General features: G+C 38.1%; 1 protein-coding gene across 4 annotated transcripts in view; it reads left to right on the top strand.

Moving 5' to 3' along the window:
- Positions 1 to 21,234, top strand: part of LOC101738651 (zinc finger protein rotund-like) — a 241,869-nt gene that overhangs the window by 163,268 nt on the left and 57,367 nt on the right. Inside the window, 2 exon segments of one of the 4 annotated variants that reach the window (NM_001309592.1) lie at positions 17,410 to 17,996; positions 19,774 to 20,307. The exons of the other annotated variants lie outside the window; for them this stretch is intronic. Coding sequence (NP_001296521.1) covers positions 19,903 to 20,307 — 405 coding nt within the window. The 5' untranslated portion in view covers positions 17,410 to 17,996; positions 19,774 to 19,902. 4 annotated transcript variants of the gene reach the window in all.

Below are 21,234 nucleotides of genomic sequence, written 5' to 3'. Positions count from 1 at the left end.
GATGATACCGGCATCTCGTTTTTACCATCGCACCGCCCGCCACCGGAGTAGAGTTCATCCATACTACCTGGAGCCACTGCGGTCATCCACAGTGCGTTTCCAGAGATCTTTTTTACCACGTACCATCCGGCTATGGAATGAGCTCCCCTCCACGGTGTTTCCCGAGCGCTAAGACATGTCCTTCTTCAAACAAGGCTTGTGAAGAGTATTAAGCGGTAGGCAGCGTCTTGGCTCTGCCCCTGGCATTGCTGAAGTCCATGGGCGACGGTAACCACTCACCATCAGGTGGGCCGTATGCTCGTCTGCCTACAAGGGCAATAAAAAAAATAAAATAATAATAATAATAATAAATAACCTAGCGGGCAATGCGTTTCGGTTTAAAGGGTGGGGCAGCCTTTGTAACTATACTGAGACCTTAGAACTTATATCTCAAGGTGGTTGGTGCATTTACGTCGTAGATGTCTATGGGTTCCAGTAACCCCTTAACACCAGATGGGCTGTGAGCTCGTCTAGCCATCTAAGCAATAAAAAAAAAAAAAAAACATTTCTGAAAATACTCCGAAACACGTGTATGTATTTTTATATACGTTATTTATCTAAAAATAATTTGTGAATTCGTTGCAACTTTTCTTGGAGTTAGTCGAAACACGTCGACCTTGAAACTTGGCAACCACTTAACAAACTTAACGAAACGCACAGATATGAGCTTTATCAACAACGTTATTTATAAACAGATCGAGAAATTTGCTTTGCTCGAACGGCAAAATAAAATTTGTATAATACGGTAGTTAGATTTGCAATTACAATATATGTAATTATTAACGTGTGTGAGTTTTTAAATAATACTCGTAAAATGTTTTATTGTTAATGTCGTTGAACAAATAAAATTATAATGTTTTTCGGGTGTTTTTCACTGAAGATCCTGATAATGCGAAATGCTTCTACGGATTCAATTAAATACGGATTTAATTATTTTTTTTAGGTGCTAAAAGAGCTCACGTCCCATGTAGTGTTCTGTGGTACCGGAGCCCATAATCATCACAGTGTCAATGCCGCTACTCACTTTGAGACATGAGGTCGTGATCTCCATTGTGCTTTCCAACGACTGCCCCACCCTTTGAGACGGATGCGTGATTGCTTTGTGGCAGAAATGAGCAGGATGGTGGTACCGAACTGTGTGGGTTTATAATACACTCTACCACCAATAAATACCAGTTGATGATCGCGGTAATCCGGTATAATGATTAAAGAACGCTGTAGCCTGTTCTCTGGTGTTTTTTTTTCCTACCTAAGCTGATAGCCTTGAGAGGCTATTTCAGCGTAACCTTAGCTAGTAGGTGAACTCACGGGGCTCAAACCACAGTGATACTAAAACTGACCCTAGCAAGAGCAGTGCATCGCAAAATCTACTACCGGATCGGAATCGCGACCCACTGAGAAGATACGGCGAGAAACTCAGTGGGCTGTGTCTATGAGTTAATTTACTCGTCGAGCCCTTCGTCGCAAGCAATGGGCTCGACGAGGACGGCGACCGGTGCTTGTGGTATCTAAAAGCACCATTAATGGATCGGGAGGATCCGTAATGACGTGTTTTTGGCGGTTTCCTAGACGTGTGTGATACCTATGTGAAGTGATGGGGTGGTACTTTTCTAGGACTTCTGCTTTCGCTGTGCCATTTTGTCTCACAAACAACAATGATGATCTAATTTATTGATCTAATTCATAGAACAACATCAATACATCCTTTATGGAATACTCAGTCAGTACCGCACTGGGGAACGTAATATGTAGTAGAATCACAATGTACCTGATGGTTGATCGCCAAAAAGGTCCCCTGTTTTGAGAAAAACGCACTTTTGTTCCAAAAAAAACTCTCACGATATATGCGGTGCTGTTTTTTACGTGTGCCCTGACATTTTATTGATTCTGCTTACGATTTTATTGTTGTAAATGTGATTTTTTTTATTCCAATTTTATAAAGATTTATAAGTGGGTCAATAATTATCATTGTTGAATCATTCGGTTTTACAATAGTTTGTTAAATGAATGGTTCAGTGGGGCGGAATATGTCGCACACCTGTTATGTGTCCGGAGTCGGTAGATTGTTTCTTGCGAAGGGACGCGCTGTGAACGTGTGTTCTTTTACTGGTGGTAGGACCTCTTGTGAGTCCGCACAGGTAGGTCCTGTGGCGGGTAGCCATCATACAACGCATGATAATTGACAAATGCCTGAATCTCCTTACGACATTTTCAAGATAAAGCGCATATATACCAGTTTCTAACAACAACATTCGGACCGTCGGTCTACCGAGCAAATATCACCCGCTCGGTGGAAGATCTTCCCTTTGTCGTATATTTCTACAAACTGGTGACCTGCGACGGAACAATTGCAGCCTTCACACTTCATCAAGCGCATCAAGAACTTCGGCTACCACAATCCCCGCATTCTCGCAGATAAAAGCAAGTCATCGACAGTCGTCCCACAGCAAGCCAGCATCGCAGCCTCAACAGGACCATCGCAGCCGACTCACCGCGCTTCCTAGTCCTACGGCACGCACCTACACTGCCTCATCGCACAGCATTCAAGCTCAGTTTCGACTCACCGCAAACTTCGAGCAGCACTTGCAAGCTAATCTCAGCACGGACAACGATAACTAAAATGACACGACCTCCGGTCTCGGAGGGGAGTGATGTGGCGGGTAGCCATCATACAACGCAAGATAATTGACAGATGCCTGAATCTCGCTTACGACATTTTCAAGATAAAGCGCATGCATATATACAAGTTCCGAACAACAACATTCGGACCGTCGGTCTACCGAGCAATATCACCCGCTCGGTGCAAGATCTTCCCTTTGTCGTATATTCCTACAGTACCACCGCCCTGACTATTTCTGCCGTGAAGCAGTAATGCGTTTCGGTTTTTAGGGCGGGGCAGCCGTTGTAACTATACTGAAACCTTAGAACTTATATCTCAAGGTGGGTGGCGCATTTACGTTGTAGATGTCTATGGGCTCCAGTAACCACTTTACATCAGGTGGGCTGTGAGCTCGTCCACCCATCTAAGCAATAAAAAAAAAGATCCTGAACGGGCAAGTACCACCACTCTGTCTGCTTTTGCCGTCAAGAAATCGCACATTCTGATTCGAATCCAGACCTTTGGAACAGCTCCACGGCAGTTGACATAGAGTCACGAATCCTGAATGCCAAATCCTTGATGCCGCGGATAACTTGGATAAGAAGTGTCCAAAGCAGTGGATGTCTATAAGCTAATAATCTGGAGCGGTGTTCTCGACTGCTCATCTATAGTTTTTTTTTTCAATAGCTATGTATGTTCGAAACATTGCTATGTATTTTATATTTATGTTCGAAACTATATTTTGCTCCAAACTTGTCTACTTTTAAGCTCTGGATAACGAAGCCAATCAAACAATGATTTACTAAATTAATTATTGAATATCTGAGAAATATTGTCGCCATTTATAATTCGTTTATTTCCCTACAAAAGAGCATAACATCACATCTGCAAGCCAGTTCAGAGTCATTTTGTTGGCTTTACAAATGCCCAAGACTCGCCCTGTCGTCGTACGCACTTATCCCATTCCGGTATGCCATGCCAATAAATTTTAAGTCCATGCCATGAATTTCCTTCAATACAGCAAAACTTCGAATCACTTTTTGGGTGCAAGCCGTATTGCTAATGCGATGACTTTGAATTGTCACTGTAAAATACACTCTAATAAAAACGATTAAATGTTACAATTCCTTGTATTATTCGCATATTGTAAGTCATTAAGTCTTAGGGGATGCTATTCAAGATGTTGCAGATGTCACTTAATTCCAAAACAACATAAGTAACAATTTCGACTTAGGCAAATAAACTTTTGATTCTTACTCAAAAAGTACATTATACCACAGCAGTCAAAGTTCTTTTAAGTTCCGCTTTTCAAAAAGGATGATTGCAGGTAGAGAAATTTGAACGTTTCGAAGGGATGATAGAAAAAATAAGGGTCGTATTTAAGATACAAAGGACTGCGTCGGCGTCACGCTGCGCGATGGATGGACTTCGGATGCAGTTTGAGATGCTGACACAGATTTGAGAAACTTTAAGTTTAGACAGTTAATTAAATACGCCTTGCGAATGTTAGAGATGACGAAGGTCTACCTGATGTAATGACTGGTTTTGTTGATAATAATGTTGTTTCCCGAAAATACCCCACAACGATGAACTTTGAAATGAAAATATCCAAAGTAGGCCAAGCCTTATAAATTAGCGATGATACATAGGCACTGGAAGGAACTGAGGACCATCTGATGATCCTAGAAATATTGCAAAATTGCAGAAATCTGCTATCATTCTCTGTAACAATCACAGCTCAGCACACACACAAGCTCACACTAAGAAGCAGATCAAGATAGTTGAGATAGGCCTAGGAGATTGGAGAGGCCTGAGATAGGATAGATAAAGACAAGACCACTTCCCGGTCACCGTCCTCGCCCAACCCGTCGCTTGCGACGAAGGGCTCGACGAGTAGCTAAATTAACCCATAAACACAGCCCACTGAATTTTTCGCCGGATTTTCTGAGTGGGTCGCGTCTCCGATTCGGTGGTAGATTCTACGAAGCACTGCTCTTGCTAGGGCCAGTGTTAGCAATACTCCGGTTTGAGCCCCGTAGGCTCACCAATACGTCAAGGAGAAGCTGAACTAGACTCTCAAGAGCATAGGTAGGGAAAAAAAACGACTTCGAACTCTAAAATATATATTATTGAATTCCCAGTATAGACAGGGACTAGATATTTTTAAGTAGTATATATATATTTTTCAGTTGCCGAGGTTACTTGTCGCCCTAAGTCTTCCCAACTTCAAATTTTAGGTTCAGAACGCTACCTAGTTATCTTAATTATACATACTCGTATCTGATTAATAACTGAAAATACGAATACCTATCTTTTAAGATCCTCTGGCCTTGGGTTTATCAACTTCTTATTACGAGGTAGTGTAATGTTACATTTTTAGCGATGTAACTGGAGAACTAAATAGCTTTTTGTAAATCCCTTAATTCTTAACTTACAAGCTCAGACTGACAATAGAATTTCTTGTGTTAACAATCTGGTCACACAAAAATCGGTTCTTAGCTATTATATGTAAATGATTTCAGTTCCAAAGATATTGGTTATTTTACATGATTCGATCAGACACGGATGGCACAGTCTAAATCCGAAGTACTGAAAAGCTAATAGTTTAATTGAGGCAAATTATACTCGAAGACGGAAACAGGATAAGATTCCAACACAAGATAGGTAGAATAATGAAATTATAGGATAAAACAAACATGGCATTGAACTGCCGTGAAGCAGCAATGCGTTTTGGGTATGAAGGGTGGGGCAACCGTTGTAACTATACTTGAGACCTTAGAACTTATATTTCAGGGTGGGTGGCGAATTTACGTCATAGATGTCTATGGGCTCCAGTAACCGCTTAACACCGGGTGGGCTGTGAGCTCGTCCACCCATCTAAACAATAAAAAAAACCATCCTTATTCTACCCCACAAACTGGACGGTACATTTACGGCACAAATAGGCAAAATTGTAACAAACCTTACGTCATTACGACCAGATAATTGATTCATTGAAGGAAACATAAAACTGATAAGTCATCCCAAAAAGAACATCTGCATTAAAACAATCGAATTTAAACAAACACGAAAAAACCGATCTCCCACATTGCCACTATAAAATAACATAAAAAACATCATTGTCCGTAAACGTGAATAAATAAGGTTGAAAATCAATGCTTATAGTTGTTTTTTTTTTTTGTTATCTACAGAAAGACTATTATATGTTCCGACAGGAAGACGGAACCTATTTGATTATAAGCATAAAAACCGAACCAGGTGTATTTTAGAAACTTTAGTTTTTTATTTAAAGGCCACTTCTTTTGTTTGTCCACTAATATTTAGACTAAGGAAAACTGCTAACCCTTTGGTGCGGTAACGACCGCTTTTTTGGCGCCCGAAGTGGTTTTTTCATCTTCTTCTTCGAACAATTGAAAAAAACCAGTGTACCATTTTAAAAAGTGAAAGCTCGTTAAAAAGTTCGGTAGCAAAAAGTTTCGGCGTGCTTTTGGTAGTTTTATCGCTGCGTTTTTATGACCAGTAGTGTCTGTACGTTTCGTTATTGTTTGCATTCTGTTCAATCGCTTCATTTCTAATCGCTGTATTGTTTTGTTGTTTCATCTGGGCTACTTCGTATTTGTTATGTGTCAGGCTGTTTATTTTCAAGGTCACCGAATATGATCAACAGAGCTTTTTTTTGCTTAGATGGGTGGATGAGTTCACAGCCCACCTGGTGTTAAGTGGTTACTGGAGCCCATAGACATCTACAACGTAATTTCGCCACCCACCTTGAGATATAAGTTCTAAGGTCCCAGTATAGTTACAACGGCTGCCCTACCCTTCAAACCGAAACGCATTACTGCTTCACGACAGAAATAGGCAGGGTGTTGTTACTTACCCGTGCGGACTCACAAGAGATCCTACCACCAGTAATAAGGCAAATTATAATTTTTGCGGGTTTGATTTTTATTACACGATGCTATTCCTTCACCGTGGAAGTCAATCGTGAGCATTGATTGTTAAGTCATCTTGCAGTTAGACGTGAACATGCTGAAAGTCCGATGTATACTTTATTATCTTGCCTATTTCTGTAGCTAAAACATGCGTAACGACTTAAGTAACGGGCAGCCACATGAGAAGATCTATGGGCTCCGGTAACCACTTAACACCAGATGTGAGCTCTTCCGCGTATCGTGTAATAAAACTATGCAAGTTTCTCGCCGGATCTTCTCAGTAGGTCGCGTTTCCGATCCGGTGGTAAATTCTGCGAAGCACGGCTCTTGCTAGGGTTCGTGTTAGCAACAACGTCAGGTTTGAGCCCCGTGAGCTCACCTATTAACCCGGTCACGCTGACCACCTCTAGACCATCTGCTTGCCGATGATGGTACTTGTTAGGTCTCCTTCGGAGGCGTTCGGACAGTTGTTAGCGAATCCCACCCCTCTTGGCTGAGCCTTTGCTCGCTCACCTGTCCTGGTGGAGTTGGAAAGCCTCCGGGCCACCAGTAATCTTTCAATCATAAAAAGACCATCAGCTTAGGCACAAAAAAAAGAGTGCAGTTCGATCAGTCGCGAGGACTGTATTATATTATATCAAAAAATATTATAGTATTAATTATTTTATTTCGCGGTCTTTCTCTGAATTCCAAGGAAGTAAATATATTCTAATCTTGCAATATGCTAAACATAAATGTTAATGAAATGGTAATTCTTATTTTATGTTTCACGTAAATTTCAACAGAAGCGAGCGCAAATAACATGCATTATACTTATACAGACAAGAGCTGATCCGGACAACGCAAAATGTACAGAGAAACGGTAACAAGAATTTTAATTAAAACTAGTGGTCCCGCAGTAGTCGAAATTCGACTATAATTAATTGAGATTATAAGTTTGAACATTGTTATGATTTTATTGTCAAATTCGATAATCACAGATTTCGCCAAGATTAAACTTTAGGAAAATATTAATAAAAACAAACAATATTTCGCACCATTGGTAGAAGAAAGTCGCAAGTACAATTACTTCAAATTTTTTTTATTTCACTATTCGTTAAAGGAGACCATGACACATGTGCTTAACAAGTTTGAAAAAAATATTCCAAAAAATTACGGAGATATTGCAAATTTTCCGAAATGCTAAGATTTTTATTTTTTAAATGATTCGCCTTATTAATTACGTAATTTTTGTTATATTTGGTCATTTCTGAAATTTTCCCTATCAATAAAAGCTTATTGTTACTTATACACAATTTTATTAAAATATACGTGCATAAATGAACATGCACACTTTTGACACGATATTTGATGAAGATGTGAAGTGCGCAAGTTCAGTTACGTGTTTTTTATACGTGACTTTTTGAGAATCATTCATACGTAATATTATAAGCTCGCTTCTTCTATGATTAATTTCGCTGGATTTTAATTTTTAAATGAAAATACCTAATTTTATACTGTATATTTTGAAAATATTTCGTAACGTAATTATAATTAAAAACAAAAACATTAGTACATCAGTTGGATAAACCACACAAAATACTGAATATTTACTTATTTCTTGCGAAATTTGATTATACAAAAATTTGTATGACGAAATTTCTTGTTTGTTTTTAAATCTATCACGCACGAGAGTGGTGCATGGGCACTAGCTGAATAGTTCTCACGTGCATGCCGCTATCTAGATAACTATCATTGATCTAAACATATGTGTACCATTTTGAATACGTATATAGGTACCATTTTTTTACGCGAATTTAAATTCGATACTCCTGCAAACTGTACTGCAGAAGTAAAGTTATGGATATTATTGAAAGAAAACGTAAATGATTGGTGCGCATGCGCATGCATGACATGTCAATGAGTTTTACTGAAGATGGTATTAAATCTAAATAAAGTCTCAAAGGAATGTTCTTCTTCTTATGACGATGGATCATAAACTAGTTTAAGTAATACAGTACAGAACAGTGGAACTAGACAATGTGATTCCGTATTAGTTGTCGGAAACTATAAACTTTGATACAGAGTCAACCAAAGAATCTCGATCAAAAGAAACACAATCGCATAATGCAAATATTTTAGAATTAGCGGAGGAGAAAGTCAGTGGAAAAGAAAACCCTATTTAAACTGCCAATGATATAAATTTCATCGCATCGTAGTTTACCCATAACAATAATCAAATAGCAATGAAAAGAATTAAAAAAGAATGCGAGATGAAAGTTCCTGGCAGGTGAAGAAGTAAAATATTCAAAATTTTTGGTAAATCATACCGTTAGTGGATACAGGAAAAGAGAAGAGAAAAAGTTACGAGAGATCCAAGTAGATAAAAGAAAAAAGTATAACGAATAAATATATTATTGATGTTTGGGAAATTCTGAGCGTTAATAGAATTGTATTTTATTATAAGATTTGTAAAATCTAAGCCTAAACGTATGACACTGGTAGATTCGAAAAGACTAATAGCATAGACTTTGGAATATAATTTCCCAAAAAGTTTAAATACTGAAAATGTAGTAACTATTTGCGAAAATATAATAATAATAATAATAATTCAATATCGGATTTTTCTACCTTAAATTTTTTTTATGCGTTACATGAAGGTGTAGGAACAAGCGGATGATAAAAAGAAAAAGCAATTGAAATACGAATACGAGAATTATTTAAAGGACAAAAATTGTACGGGATATAGGGGACATAAGGGATATACGGGACAAAAAATAGCACAGAAAAAGAAAAAGCTAATTCAAAAGAAAAATCAGTAGTAAACTTGATTTCGAAAAAATTTTGAGCGCACCTCAATCGGAGGTCGGAGTTTTTCGCAAGCAAACAAAATACCCAGTATAAAATTTCACTGTTGATCATATTTTAACTAAAGGTGGTTATTGCTATATGCGGCTTGCTGAAATTGCGAAAGGGGAAGCCAATAAAATAGATGTCTATGGATTTTTTTACAAAATGAAGCATCCAGGGGTATCAGAAAAATATCGTTCTATTCGGAGAATTGTTCAGGACAAAACCGAAACTATTTAGTTTTGCACTATATATGTATGTATAGATGTTGCAAGTAAAAATTATCCACGACTTTTAAAAAAAATCTTATTCTCAGAATGAAGGAGACTCGATGCAGCATGTAGAAACAAAAAAAAATAAGTTTATTATGTACCAGATGAAAAGCACTCAATCGTTCGCAATGCGAAAGTAAATACGAAGAAGTATGTATTGTGAAACACATGATACAAGAGAATTTCTTTAATTATAAACGATTAGTTGAACTTGCTAAAAACTGGTATGAGGATACCTCTGGCAACAAAGTTTTGTGGTCTAAAATCAAACGATTATTTGCTGATCTCCAAAATCCTATAATTATTAATATGAAATATGATATTTATGAAGAAGAACCTAAAGGGTTAATACCAATGCAAATTACAGAAAGGGAAGGCAGAACAGAAAGGCTCAGAGTGAAAGTAACCAAGTATTATCGGCGCTAATGCAGATATACAATGGTCTATTTCCAATTTCTAGAAATTTCAACAGAGACTTGATAATTTCTTGTTAGGGCAATAACATACGATCGCATTATCTTGGTTTTTATAAAAGATTATGTACGTCTTGAGCATTTTATTGACTAATTTACTTTTAAACATTATTATCAAGTCCTTTTGTTTAATAAATCTGGTTGATTTCATTCAACATGTTCATATTAACAATTTAAATTTAATTACTACCTTAAGCATTCAATTTTCACATAAATAATAGCAAACAAATGTTGTTGTAGTAAAAAATTACGATTTATTAAATATATTTTAACGTTTTCTGTCAGAGTCGAATAAGTAAGTTGTTAGTGATACAGACATATTTATTTTATTATTAAACTTGTAATAAAAACATAAATTCATTTACTATGATTATTTCTATTTTAATTCTTCCGCAACAAAGGCGTATTTTTTTATACACATACATAGGCTAGGTCAATTTTGTCTCGAGGCGATTGGCCAACCCCACGTGGGGGCTACGGACCGTCGAGGCGGTTTACCCGGTCTTTGATGACTGGGTGAATCGTGGCGAGGGACGTCTCACCTTTCGTCTGGTGCAGGTGCTGACCGGGCACGGATGCTTCGGGAAGTACCTGCGCCGGATAGGGGCTGAGCCGACGACGAGGTGTCACCATTGTGGACACGACCTGGACACGGCGGAGCATACGCTCGCTGTCTGCCCCGCTTGGGAGGTGCAGCGCCGTGTCCTGGTCGCAAAGATAGGACCTGACTTGTCGCTGCCTGGCGTCGTGGCGTCGATGCTTGGCAGCGATGAGTCATGGAAGGCTATGCTCGACTTCTGCGAGTGCACCATCTCGCAGAAGGAGGCGGCGGGGCGAGTGAGGGAAAGCTCTCCTCACTACGCAGAAACCCGCCGCCGCCGGGCAGGGGGTCGGGACCGGGGTCGTATCCGTGACCTGGCCCCCTAAGAGCTAGGGGTCCCACCCGTTTTGTGCGGGGAGGGACCCAGACGAGGGGTGGCGTGCTCTGCACGCTCACCCGCAATAGGAAGCCGGGTGATGGTAGACCGCGTTCCCCCGACCGCTCTGGGGGAAGGTGTAACGCGGCGCCATCAAAGCGGGCTCTCGGCCCGCTGAACGAGGGAACCGGTGGTCGTTTCGCTGGCGGCCACCGGTCCGGCGTCCGTGGGACGGTGGGATGGATGTAATGTGCTCTGCGTCAACCCTGTCCCGCCGTTTCAATAGCCCCGACTGGGCTCTGGCCCGGTCCGAGGTAGGGCGCCGGTTGTGAGCGGCAGGAGTTTTTAGTGAGGTTCAACTCCCACATACCCCACCTGCCGCGCGGGTGGGGATCCGGCGATTTTCTCCTGTGGAAAAAAAAAAAAAAAAAAAAAGGTCAATTTTGTCGGCAAGAAATACGTAATTAAAATTACGAAGCTATGATTCGTGTGAACACCGTAGCAACAAAGCGGTTACTTTACTTATTCCTAAAAGTCATAATATCATAACGGGGATTAAAGACGTAACCGATTAATTTCAAATTATTTCGAAAACTACTCAATATTGTTTTAAATCAATAACAGATATATATGCAGCTTAATTTTATCCATGAAGTCTCTTAAGAACATTTTCATCTAGGATTTACCATTTCTTAACAAAACAGTTTTTTTACGTTCCTGAAAAGTTCGAGTTTTTCACTTGCGACCTTTTTCCACGAATGGTGCGATTTAATCTATTCTCAATTTGACCACAGATTATAAGCAATAAGAAAAGTTTGACAATAAACAAATAGTATGCATGCGTGTGTATGTCAAATACACGGTAGTGTGTGTAATGTTTTTTTTTATTGATTTATCGTATTTTTATGCAAAATTTAAAGAAAATATGAGCTTTCTGCACTTCTTCTCTATATTCTCTCTAAAAGTGTGAGAAATTCTATACTGCTCCGTTCGCGCCAATTTTCGTAAAAAGTACAAAATTTTTGCTTCACGTATTAGTATATAGATAACTCTAAAATCATGTTCACTTGATATACTTAATAACATTATTATTTAGACATCCTTGTGCGTCGCAATGGGAATTTCGGAAAAATATCGACTTCGGCGATCACGCAATACAAAGAGCTACAGACGTGCCTCTGATGATTCGAAAGCATTGACCCCCGCGCCCGTTAATTCATAATTGTGTTACATTGCGTGACAACGAAAATATCGTGATTTCTTTAACTTTTACCAACATTCTGGACAAATGCTGTCTTCATTACGTTATCTTACATTTTTAGTACCAAGCAAATATAGAAACGATAGTTGTTTGATGACGGAAGTCTTGAGAACAGACTTGTAATATTTACCAGCTGACCAAAAACCAGAGTCTAATGGCAGAACGATAATACTATCAAAATCTGGGAAGCCACACGTAGATAAAGAGGGACCCTCTCCTCCCGCATGGAAAAGACATCGACAATGCAGTGGCAGTTTCAAAAAACCGAGCCACCATCAAAACTTTTTTTCGTCTTTTACTGGTGGTAGGACCTCTTGTGAGTCCGCGTGGGTAGGTACCACCACCCTGCCTATTTCTGCCGTGAAGCAGTAATGCGTTTCGGTTTGAAGGGCGGGGCAGCCGTTGTAACTATACTGAGACCTTAGAACTGATATCTCAAGGTGGGTGGCGCATTTACGTCGTAGATGTCTATAGGCTCCACTTAACACCAGGTGGACTGTAAGCTCGTCCACCCATCTAAGCGTGCCAAAAAACATGCAAACGAATGATGCGAATCGTAAATCATTTAATAAATTTCGAACGGCTTCATCTTATCACACGTAATGCAGATACAATTTGGAGAAAAAAAAAAAAGATCTTAGTCTCTCAACTTGTTTTACCTCAAATCCGGTTTATACATTTGCGTGATGGATGACTGGGCACATGCACGCGCGTTGCCGTCCACCACGAAACACTCACATCCCGCCTCTTTTTTTGTATATCCAATTCAAACAGCGTGCAATGCCGCTTCTGTTTCAACACTCGAAAAACAACTAGCTTCTACACCATCGATGTACGCTGCAGAGGAATTAGCGTCGAGAACTCGACGCGGCACTGTCATTATAATGATGAGCCATAGATTGAGTAGACCAAAATGGCGGGCTACCAAAATACAGGTTCTGTAATGATGGAACACGTAGAAATTAGACGTTGTAATAATATTCTTTTTTCAAGGTGAATATGAATTATTATTGTGAAGCATTCCTGGACGTTTGTTCAGACTTTAATATAAATAATAATTATTGAAAGTTTTTTTTTGTTTTTTTAGCTAGCGATGGTGGCGAAGGGAATTGTTTTTAAAACTATTTAATTAACTTTGTTTTTTTTTTTTCATTTTTGAATGTGACCTAGCGCCAAAATTTTTATATGGATATCGAAACCCACTGTTACCACAATCTGAATACCTACTTTGATTAGGAGACACACTTATATTCATGAGAAAAACAGTTATGAGGCAAAATAATATCTGAATATCAATTACTTAAAGCCTCAAAAAATATATGTGTATATAGGATGTATATATATGCATAAGCAATATGGATCGTCCCTCATTTTTTCCCCCACGTTTCGTCCCACGAATTTATTGAATAAAATAATGTTATATAAGAATCCACTGAATTAGATATGCATCTATATTCCATCACGTTCGCTAGCACGATTCGATAGAGTGACCTGATCATTAGATGCATAAGTAATATGCGCATAAAACACTAAGAGTTCTAGTTTAAGGCTGTCTAAAATTAATGATAGCTTTGAACTTGATATCTGTGGCTTTTTTTTTTTTTGAAACCAACGACTACTCGCAACCCCTGTGTTGTTACAAAAACATGATATTCGTTAGTAAGATTGAGTGCGGGCGATTGCACTGATTACGAACAAGAAACACACACTAGTATTAATTTTATAAGATTAAATTTCTTACTATAGAAATATACAGAACCAACATGCTCAACTGGCACTACAGTAGTATTCTAATTATAAACCAGTCTGCTTAGTGCGAGCTTTTTAACGTTCTCGATAACGTAAAAGTTAACTCGAATTTGTATGGAGTTGGAACGTTTGCCTACGTTTGCCGCTAGGGGCGCTGTTCCAACTCCATACAAATTTGAGTTAACTTTTACGCTATCGAGAACGTTAAAAAACTCGCACTAAACACACAGTAAGAAACTAAGATGAACATACTGCTAATTATTGAAGAAACTTTCCGTGTGAAAATCTCTGGCCTGGAATTTGTATTCATATCTATTTAAAAAATTAAAACTAAAATTTATGTTTGTATCAGCATACTAATAGCTACTACTATAGCTAATGTTACATAGATAACTCAGGCTTATTATGTTTTTAAATATAACAATAGTTAATAATACCCTAATATAATGTAATAATATTAGGGTTCCACACATAAAATTGAAACTTATGAAGTATTAAAAAATCCAATTCAAATAGAGAAAATTAATATCAAAAACAACCACAGAAAAACAGCGACAAATTTATTTATTTTTTAGCATATCTCGGGTAAATGCAAATAATATTGTGCCAAAATTAAATTAATTATCTATGGCCGGGTTAATGTGTTTTTTTTTTGTGAATGTTTCAATGAGTCCCTGGTTAGTTTGGATTTATAATTATTCGAATCTGCAGGTGGCGCTGCGATCAGATTCCAGGATATATTTTTACATCTTTAAGCGCGATATCTTTAAACTATTAAAAAGCGTGACAAATACAACCGAAACATCTTTTAAATTATAAAGGTAAAATAATCCTAGAAAAAGGGTCACATAATAATATTATATTATTATTTCTAAGATAATTCGTCGACAGATTGCATAGAAAAAACAAACAATATGGAAATAAGTACTTGTACTCACACACAAAACACTTGCTAAGATATGTCAGAGATAATATAAATAATACAAGAAAAAAAATCATTCAGATGAGATCAACATCCTGCTTCCGTAACCACAGGTGAATTGATTCTAAAAAAAAAACATCTCAGCCGATTGTACTCAACCCCTTGCTTAGGATTCGAGTGAAAAAAAAAACGATTTTGTCTTATCACAAAAAGGAGCATACAATAAAATTGGATTCAATTTTTTTTAAAAGAACACAAATACAAGACACATAGTACTTACATAATCATTTTTTATAAATATTAAAATCCAAAAAAAAAAGTGTCTCTCAAACATATATTTTTTGTGTAATTTCCTAATTAGTAATACATTAAGATTATAATGAATATTTTAAGGCTAAATGAATAGGAATTGAAAAACTCAAGCTCGTCAATCATCTATATATTAATACGTGAAGCAAAAACTTTGTATCCCTTTTTAGGAAAATTGCGCGGACGGAGGAGTATGAAATTTTCCGCAGTTATAGAGAAGAAGTGCACAAAGCTAATATTTTTTTTAAATAATGCATAAAAGATACTTTAAATCAATAAAGAAAACGGCACACACACTACATACCATGTATTTGACGCACACACGCATGCATACTATTTATTGTCAAACTTTTGTTCTTGACGTCTGTGGTCAAACTGAGAATAGATTAAATATTGTTTGTCTTTATTAATATTTTTTAATAGTGTAGCCTTGGCGAAATTTGTGATTATAGAAGTATAAAATACAATCATAATAGTGTACAAACTTACAATTCCAATTAATTATAGTCGAATTTCGACTACTGCGGGACCTCTAGTTAATAATAAACACACAAAAACTTGGTTGAAGAAAATCGAAAGTGTTTTACAGGTTAAAAAAAAACAGCATACCAATAAAACCTTTGTTACATTATTGGGCCCTATTTATAAAGCACAGATTACTAGGACACACCGAAAAGTATTCTTAAAAATACATTATTTGTAAGCTTTTACAAGCGTCTTTGTGTGACCTAGTCGAAGACAATACAGTCCTTTGTATCTATCGGCAATTTAATCTTAGGGTTTTTTATTGTTTTAACTTTAGAGATGTATTATCAGATATAAATATGTTGGTACGACAAGTTATAATAAACAAAGACTCCTTAGTTTGTCATTTTAATACAAATATTAGCCGAACTGGGCCGTTAAGAATATAATATTGATTTAGTTGCCGTGGTCACTACTAGTCTTGAGAACTCGCATAAAAAATTAATAACTGAGTAAGAAAAGTCAACGAATGTTCAAAAATTTTGGCGGGATATTTTGTTAGCCACCTAAATTATTACTCTTTTGCCACAGATAAAATATCGAAACATCAAATTTTGATTTTAAAAAAATTTGTTTTTCACACCTAAATAATTTTGTTTCTATATTAAAAAAATATATTTTAACATTTGTCGCCGATTAAAGAATCTACTTATTGAAATACCACCCCTTGAAAACTTGACCATTGGGTTGCAACGCAGCATCTGCTCTTAAACCCCGCATTGTGCCGTCATTCTGTATGCATATTATTATAATCGCCAACTCCATTGTCATTTGCGGACCCTTCGTTAACGTTGGACACTGCTAGTTAGGACCTTTTAACGCTAAAGCTATTACTAAGTTACGGCTCAGATAAAGCAACGCGCTCTTTAAGTCATCAATGTAGTCAAGGCGCGCTGATCGATTCCTGCCGGAACCAGGGCTGCATACAATTAAACACCCTCATTTACGTCTGGTCAATGACAGCCCCGTTTTAATCAATAACTTCTTTTCGCGCTCGGCGTCCTTGGATTTTTTCCCCGGCGCGACTTTTTCTGCGCGTATTTCGTTCATTATGTGTCAATCGGGCCGCGATAATTTTTTCGGCGAGATACTCCGATATCGCGCCTTGCCTCGTTTTCGTCGATTCCGCAAAAAGCTCAGCAAAAAAGGCAAAAGCTCTGCCAAAAAATCGTCTACCGAACAGTATCTCGTATCGGCGGTCTTGTAGCCATTTTAATTATTATTTAATGCCGAGGGACAAGCACGTGGCGAAGCGCACCGTCTCGCTTCCCCTACAGCCCGGTATGCGTCCCGACCTCTACCATCCCCCTCGCACCCAGCCCACTTACACACATAAAAATCGTGAATAATAAAAAAATGTGTACACATTTTTTTCGCTTAGCCACCGCTCGGCTGTGTGCGTGCGGCCTCACGCCGTCGGAGCGAGAGGCCACTAGCAGACAGTGCGATGCAAACTGTTCCCCCTCTCCGTTTTTTAAGCTCCGCTGTTAATGTTTGCGTCCGTGTGATTTTTTTCGTTTTTATGTGTTAGTGTACCCCTCGCGCGGTGTAGTTCGCTTTTTCTACTATAGATCTGAATTTCAGTCTTGTTTTTGCCGCGTCGGTCTAAAGGCGGGCGAGCGGGCGTTTTGTATTGCATTTTTGTGATGAGATCGGGCGCTAGTTGCTCGTAGCGCACACTTCTCCTACACGAACGAGTCAGCGTCTGGAGAGGCCGGCTCGTAGCGACCACATGTCGTCTTGAGGACTCCTCGCTAACGCTACTGCAGCCAGTGCACACGCGAATCCCCTGGTGCGAGAGGGACAAAACGCTCCATCACGTGTAGATTATCCACAACTATAATTTTATATAGCACACTAAAATATTGAGCACAAAAAATCTGGTAATTTGGATCCTAGTAACGACGTTTGGCATTCATAATTTTACCGCAGGGTCAAGAGCACGACTCGCCTTTTTTCTTGGGCCGAGATTTTTTTTAAATGTTTATTTTCGAGGAGCACGTGGATTTTTTGAGTAATTTTGGGTTTAAAGCCCTGGACTGTTGCCTTTCGGACGTGTTGTGACGTTAGTGTTACCTTATTATGTGATATATATTTTAGTGACATTATAATAGGAACAAACTGTGATAATATAAGTTGGTGATTGTGAAGGTTTTCGGATAGTGACAGGTACGTCAGATTTTATTTTACATTTTTTTTAATAAATGAAAGCGAGCTTGCTCTGTTTTATGGGTGAGAGGGGTGGCCCTCCCTCAGGGGAGAGGACTTTTACGTAACAGCCCTCCCGTTGAGGTGGATGTTGTAATTGCGAGCGCCTAAGCCACCGACTGTCAAACGTGACCTTGAACAACGCACGGACTATAAATACGGAAATATTTTCGGACCATGCACGTAATGTTACGTTCGAATTAACTTTACGAGTTGTTTTACTGTGCCTTTGTCGTCAAACAATGTTTTTTTTTTGTTTAAACAAAACACAACTCGCTCGCTTTCATATTTAGTAAATAAATCCTGATTTTTATATACATATTATTTTCATCCGAAATGCTGTCAACGTACTAATTCATTTTTTTATTATTTAAAATTTCAAATTGCATCGCAAAGACTGGTTTTGTTATGTTACCAAGGAGGATGCTATACAAGTATTTTTTGCATAATTAAACTCCCAACTACACCTGTCACCGGCTGCTTAAGCTAAAATTATAGCTACCCGCTTACATTTAACAACGCTTAAACGGTGAGGTGATTTTTTTAAATTATTAGAAACGAAAAGAGAAAAAAAGAAAAAAAAAAATAAAAACATAATTTTCAAATATTGTACATCGAAAATAAATAAGGAAATGGAATGAGTTTCTTGTTTATAATAAAATTTTAAATACGTACGTTGAGTACTTGTGAGATAAGTAGAATTCGTGACCTTGTAGACTACGGTTCACTCACCACGCTGTAGGAAACTTTAGTACACTTAAAATTCAGATTTAACTTTGAAGAGTATAATTAATTCATCAATTAATCTCTGTAAATTCTCAATTTAAATTAAGTAATAAAAATGATGCGTTCAAAACAATTTACGATAATTTATATTAAAAAAAAAAACGACTTATCGAACCCTATAAATAAAAATATAGTTAATTATCTTTAAAATATTAAGTCGGAACGAACTAGTAATCATTACGGATCGTAGTCAATCAACAAAGGGGCCCTCAACATTGTAACAATACTACGGTGATATAATTAAAACGTACTACTTATTGCCCTGAGATAAAGTGCAAAATCGTTATGCACATATAACCTGTACCCGCAAATACAATTTGGCTGATTCTGTATACATAGGTACATGTAATTACGTCTTTGACATTCATCGGTCTTAGCACAGGTGAATAAAATTCAAAAGTATTCGTTGAATATGACCGAAGGAAAAATAATGGTGATCCTTAACAATAGTACTGGCTTGTTCTGCGATTGGTTCTTAAAATTGATAACCTAAAAATTGTAGTTCTAATTTAAAAACAAATGAAAAGCAAAATTATATCTGAATGATGCAGGATTATATCTATAAATTATAAAAAAAATTGCAGCCGATTTAAAATAAGATTTAATGTGTATAATGTTCGTAAATGTTAGCACGATTGTTAGGTACTTACCATTACGATTATCGAAGCCTTATTCGATCCGGCATGTGGGCTAGATCGTTGACACAACCTACGCGACGACTCGTCACCTGCCCGCCAAGATAAAAACCGCCATGTTTTTTTTTTAACACGATAAATCTAGTTCAAAAATAGATACGTTCCATTCAAATTCGATTTTCGAACATCATTACGGCTTATAAGAATGTTGAATTGAAATTTTCGTTGGACATTACAAGCGTCCTTATTTTAAAACAGCATTTCGGATGAAAAAATCCGAGGCGATGTGTTTGTAAAATGCTCTAAAATTGTTTCAGCCCAATGAAAACGGAAGATCTCGAAACAATTCCATGACGTAAAGCAAACACAAAATCGAATAAGACATATTTTTGTAAAGATAGTGCCAAATTTTATATACAAATTTAGATAGAAATAAATTAGACAAGATGATGGAAGGAAGGACCATCGATTACAGGCCGGACGGTGGTGGCCTTGACTACCACAATTCCCCGCTGATGGCCGAAATACCAGTAGACAATTATTCCCATATACATAGAAGCATAGAGCACCTAAGATCAATAGTGCCAACGCCTTTAGACCATCACAGGCATCTAGCAACGAATCTAGCGGACTTGAGACGGTACGAACATCCTGATGAGATGCCGGAGATTAAGCCTTCGGTTTTGAGGTTGAGCGAATTTAAGAGCGGCTTGCAGGATATGAGGTCGCACAACGAACAAGAGAACGACTCCCACAGACAGCTGACGTCACAAGACGACGGCCCCAAGGGTTACAGCGCGCCTTCGACTCCCCTATCAGAGAACGGAGGGCAGAACATTCAAGAGGAAAAGGTAGGAGTGTTTCAATGTTTTTTTTTCGAACACGTTCAAATTGAATCAATCATTAAATCGTCCTTGGCACTTCGGAAGTGTCGGAATTTGACGTGACGCTGCTTAATTCGTCAGTTCAAGGATCATGTACGTTATGATCATTATAAAAATCACGATGCGAGTTTGTTCCGCGTTCGAAGCGATTAATCTTCGAGATGATTCTCACAGTTGAAGTTGCGTGAGAAAAGGATAGCGCTATTTGTAACGTAACGCTGAACGACCCGTATTTTATTCCTATAAGAGAGATGTATATATTTCTTACAAAATTACCGACAGGGTAGTCCACTGAGCTTCTCGCCGGATCTTCTCAGTGGGTCGCGTTTCGGATCCGGTGGTAGATTCTGCGAAGCACGTCTCTTGCTAGGGTTCGTGTTAGCAACATCGTCAGGTTTGAGCCCCGTGAGCTCACCTACTAGTTAAGGTTACGCTGATATGGTCTCTCTAGAGTCTAGACCATCACCTTAGGTAGGAAAAAAAAACCCGACAGGGCAATATTAATCTGGGACCCCATATGCGATAAGGCATACATAAGTCGAAATAGCTGTATTTGTTATATTATGTTTACTCGTAAAAATGCTTGTTACAATGTTATTTTCATAAACAAAAATCGCAATCGGAAACTATTTCGAAGTCTTATAAGAACTCGAAGCACATTCGTGAACATTATTACAACATATTCCATTTACAAACGCACGCGCTCGAAAGTAAAAGGTCGTAACTTGAGAGGCGAAATTTTGAAATACGAATTTATTTCGAACAAAATAATAAGCATTTTTGTTGAACTCGAACGAGCCTGTTGCTCCGGTTTTCGATCGAAATTATCGAACGTAAATTTTATAACTAGGCCCGTATCTCGTGTTTACACAGTCAAGTTCAAGATTCGTGTGT

Source organism: Bombyx mori, chromosome 27, assembly GCF_030269925.1.
Source record: "Bombyx mori chromosome 27, ASM3026992v2".
In the NCBI taxonomy this organism is placed as follows: domain Eukaryota; kingdom Metazoa; phylum Arthropoda; class Insecta; order Lepidoptera; family Bombycidae; genus Bombyx; species Bombyx mori.
This window is presented reverse-complemented; position numbering and strand designations above follow the sequence as displayed.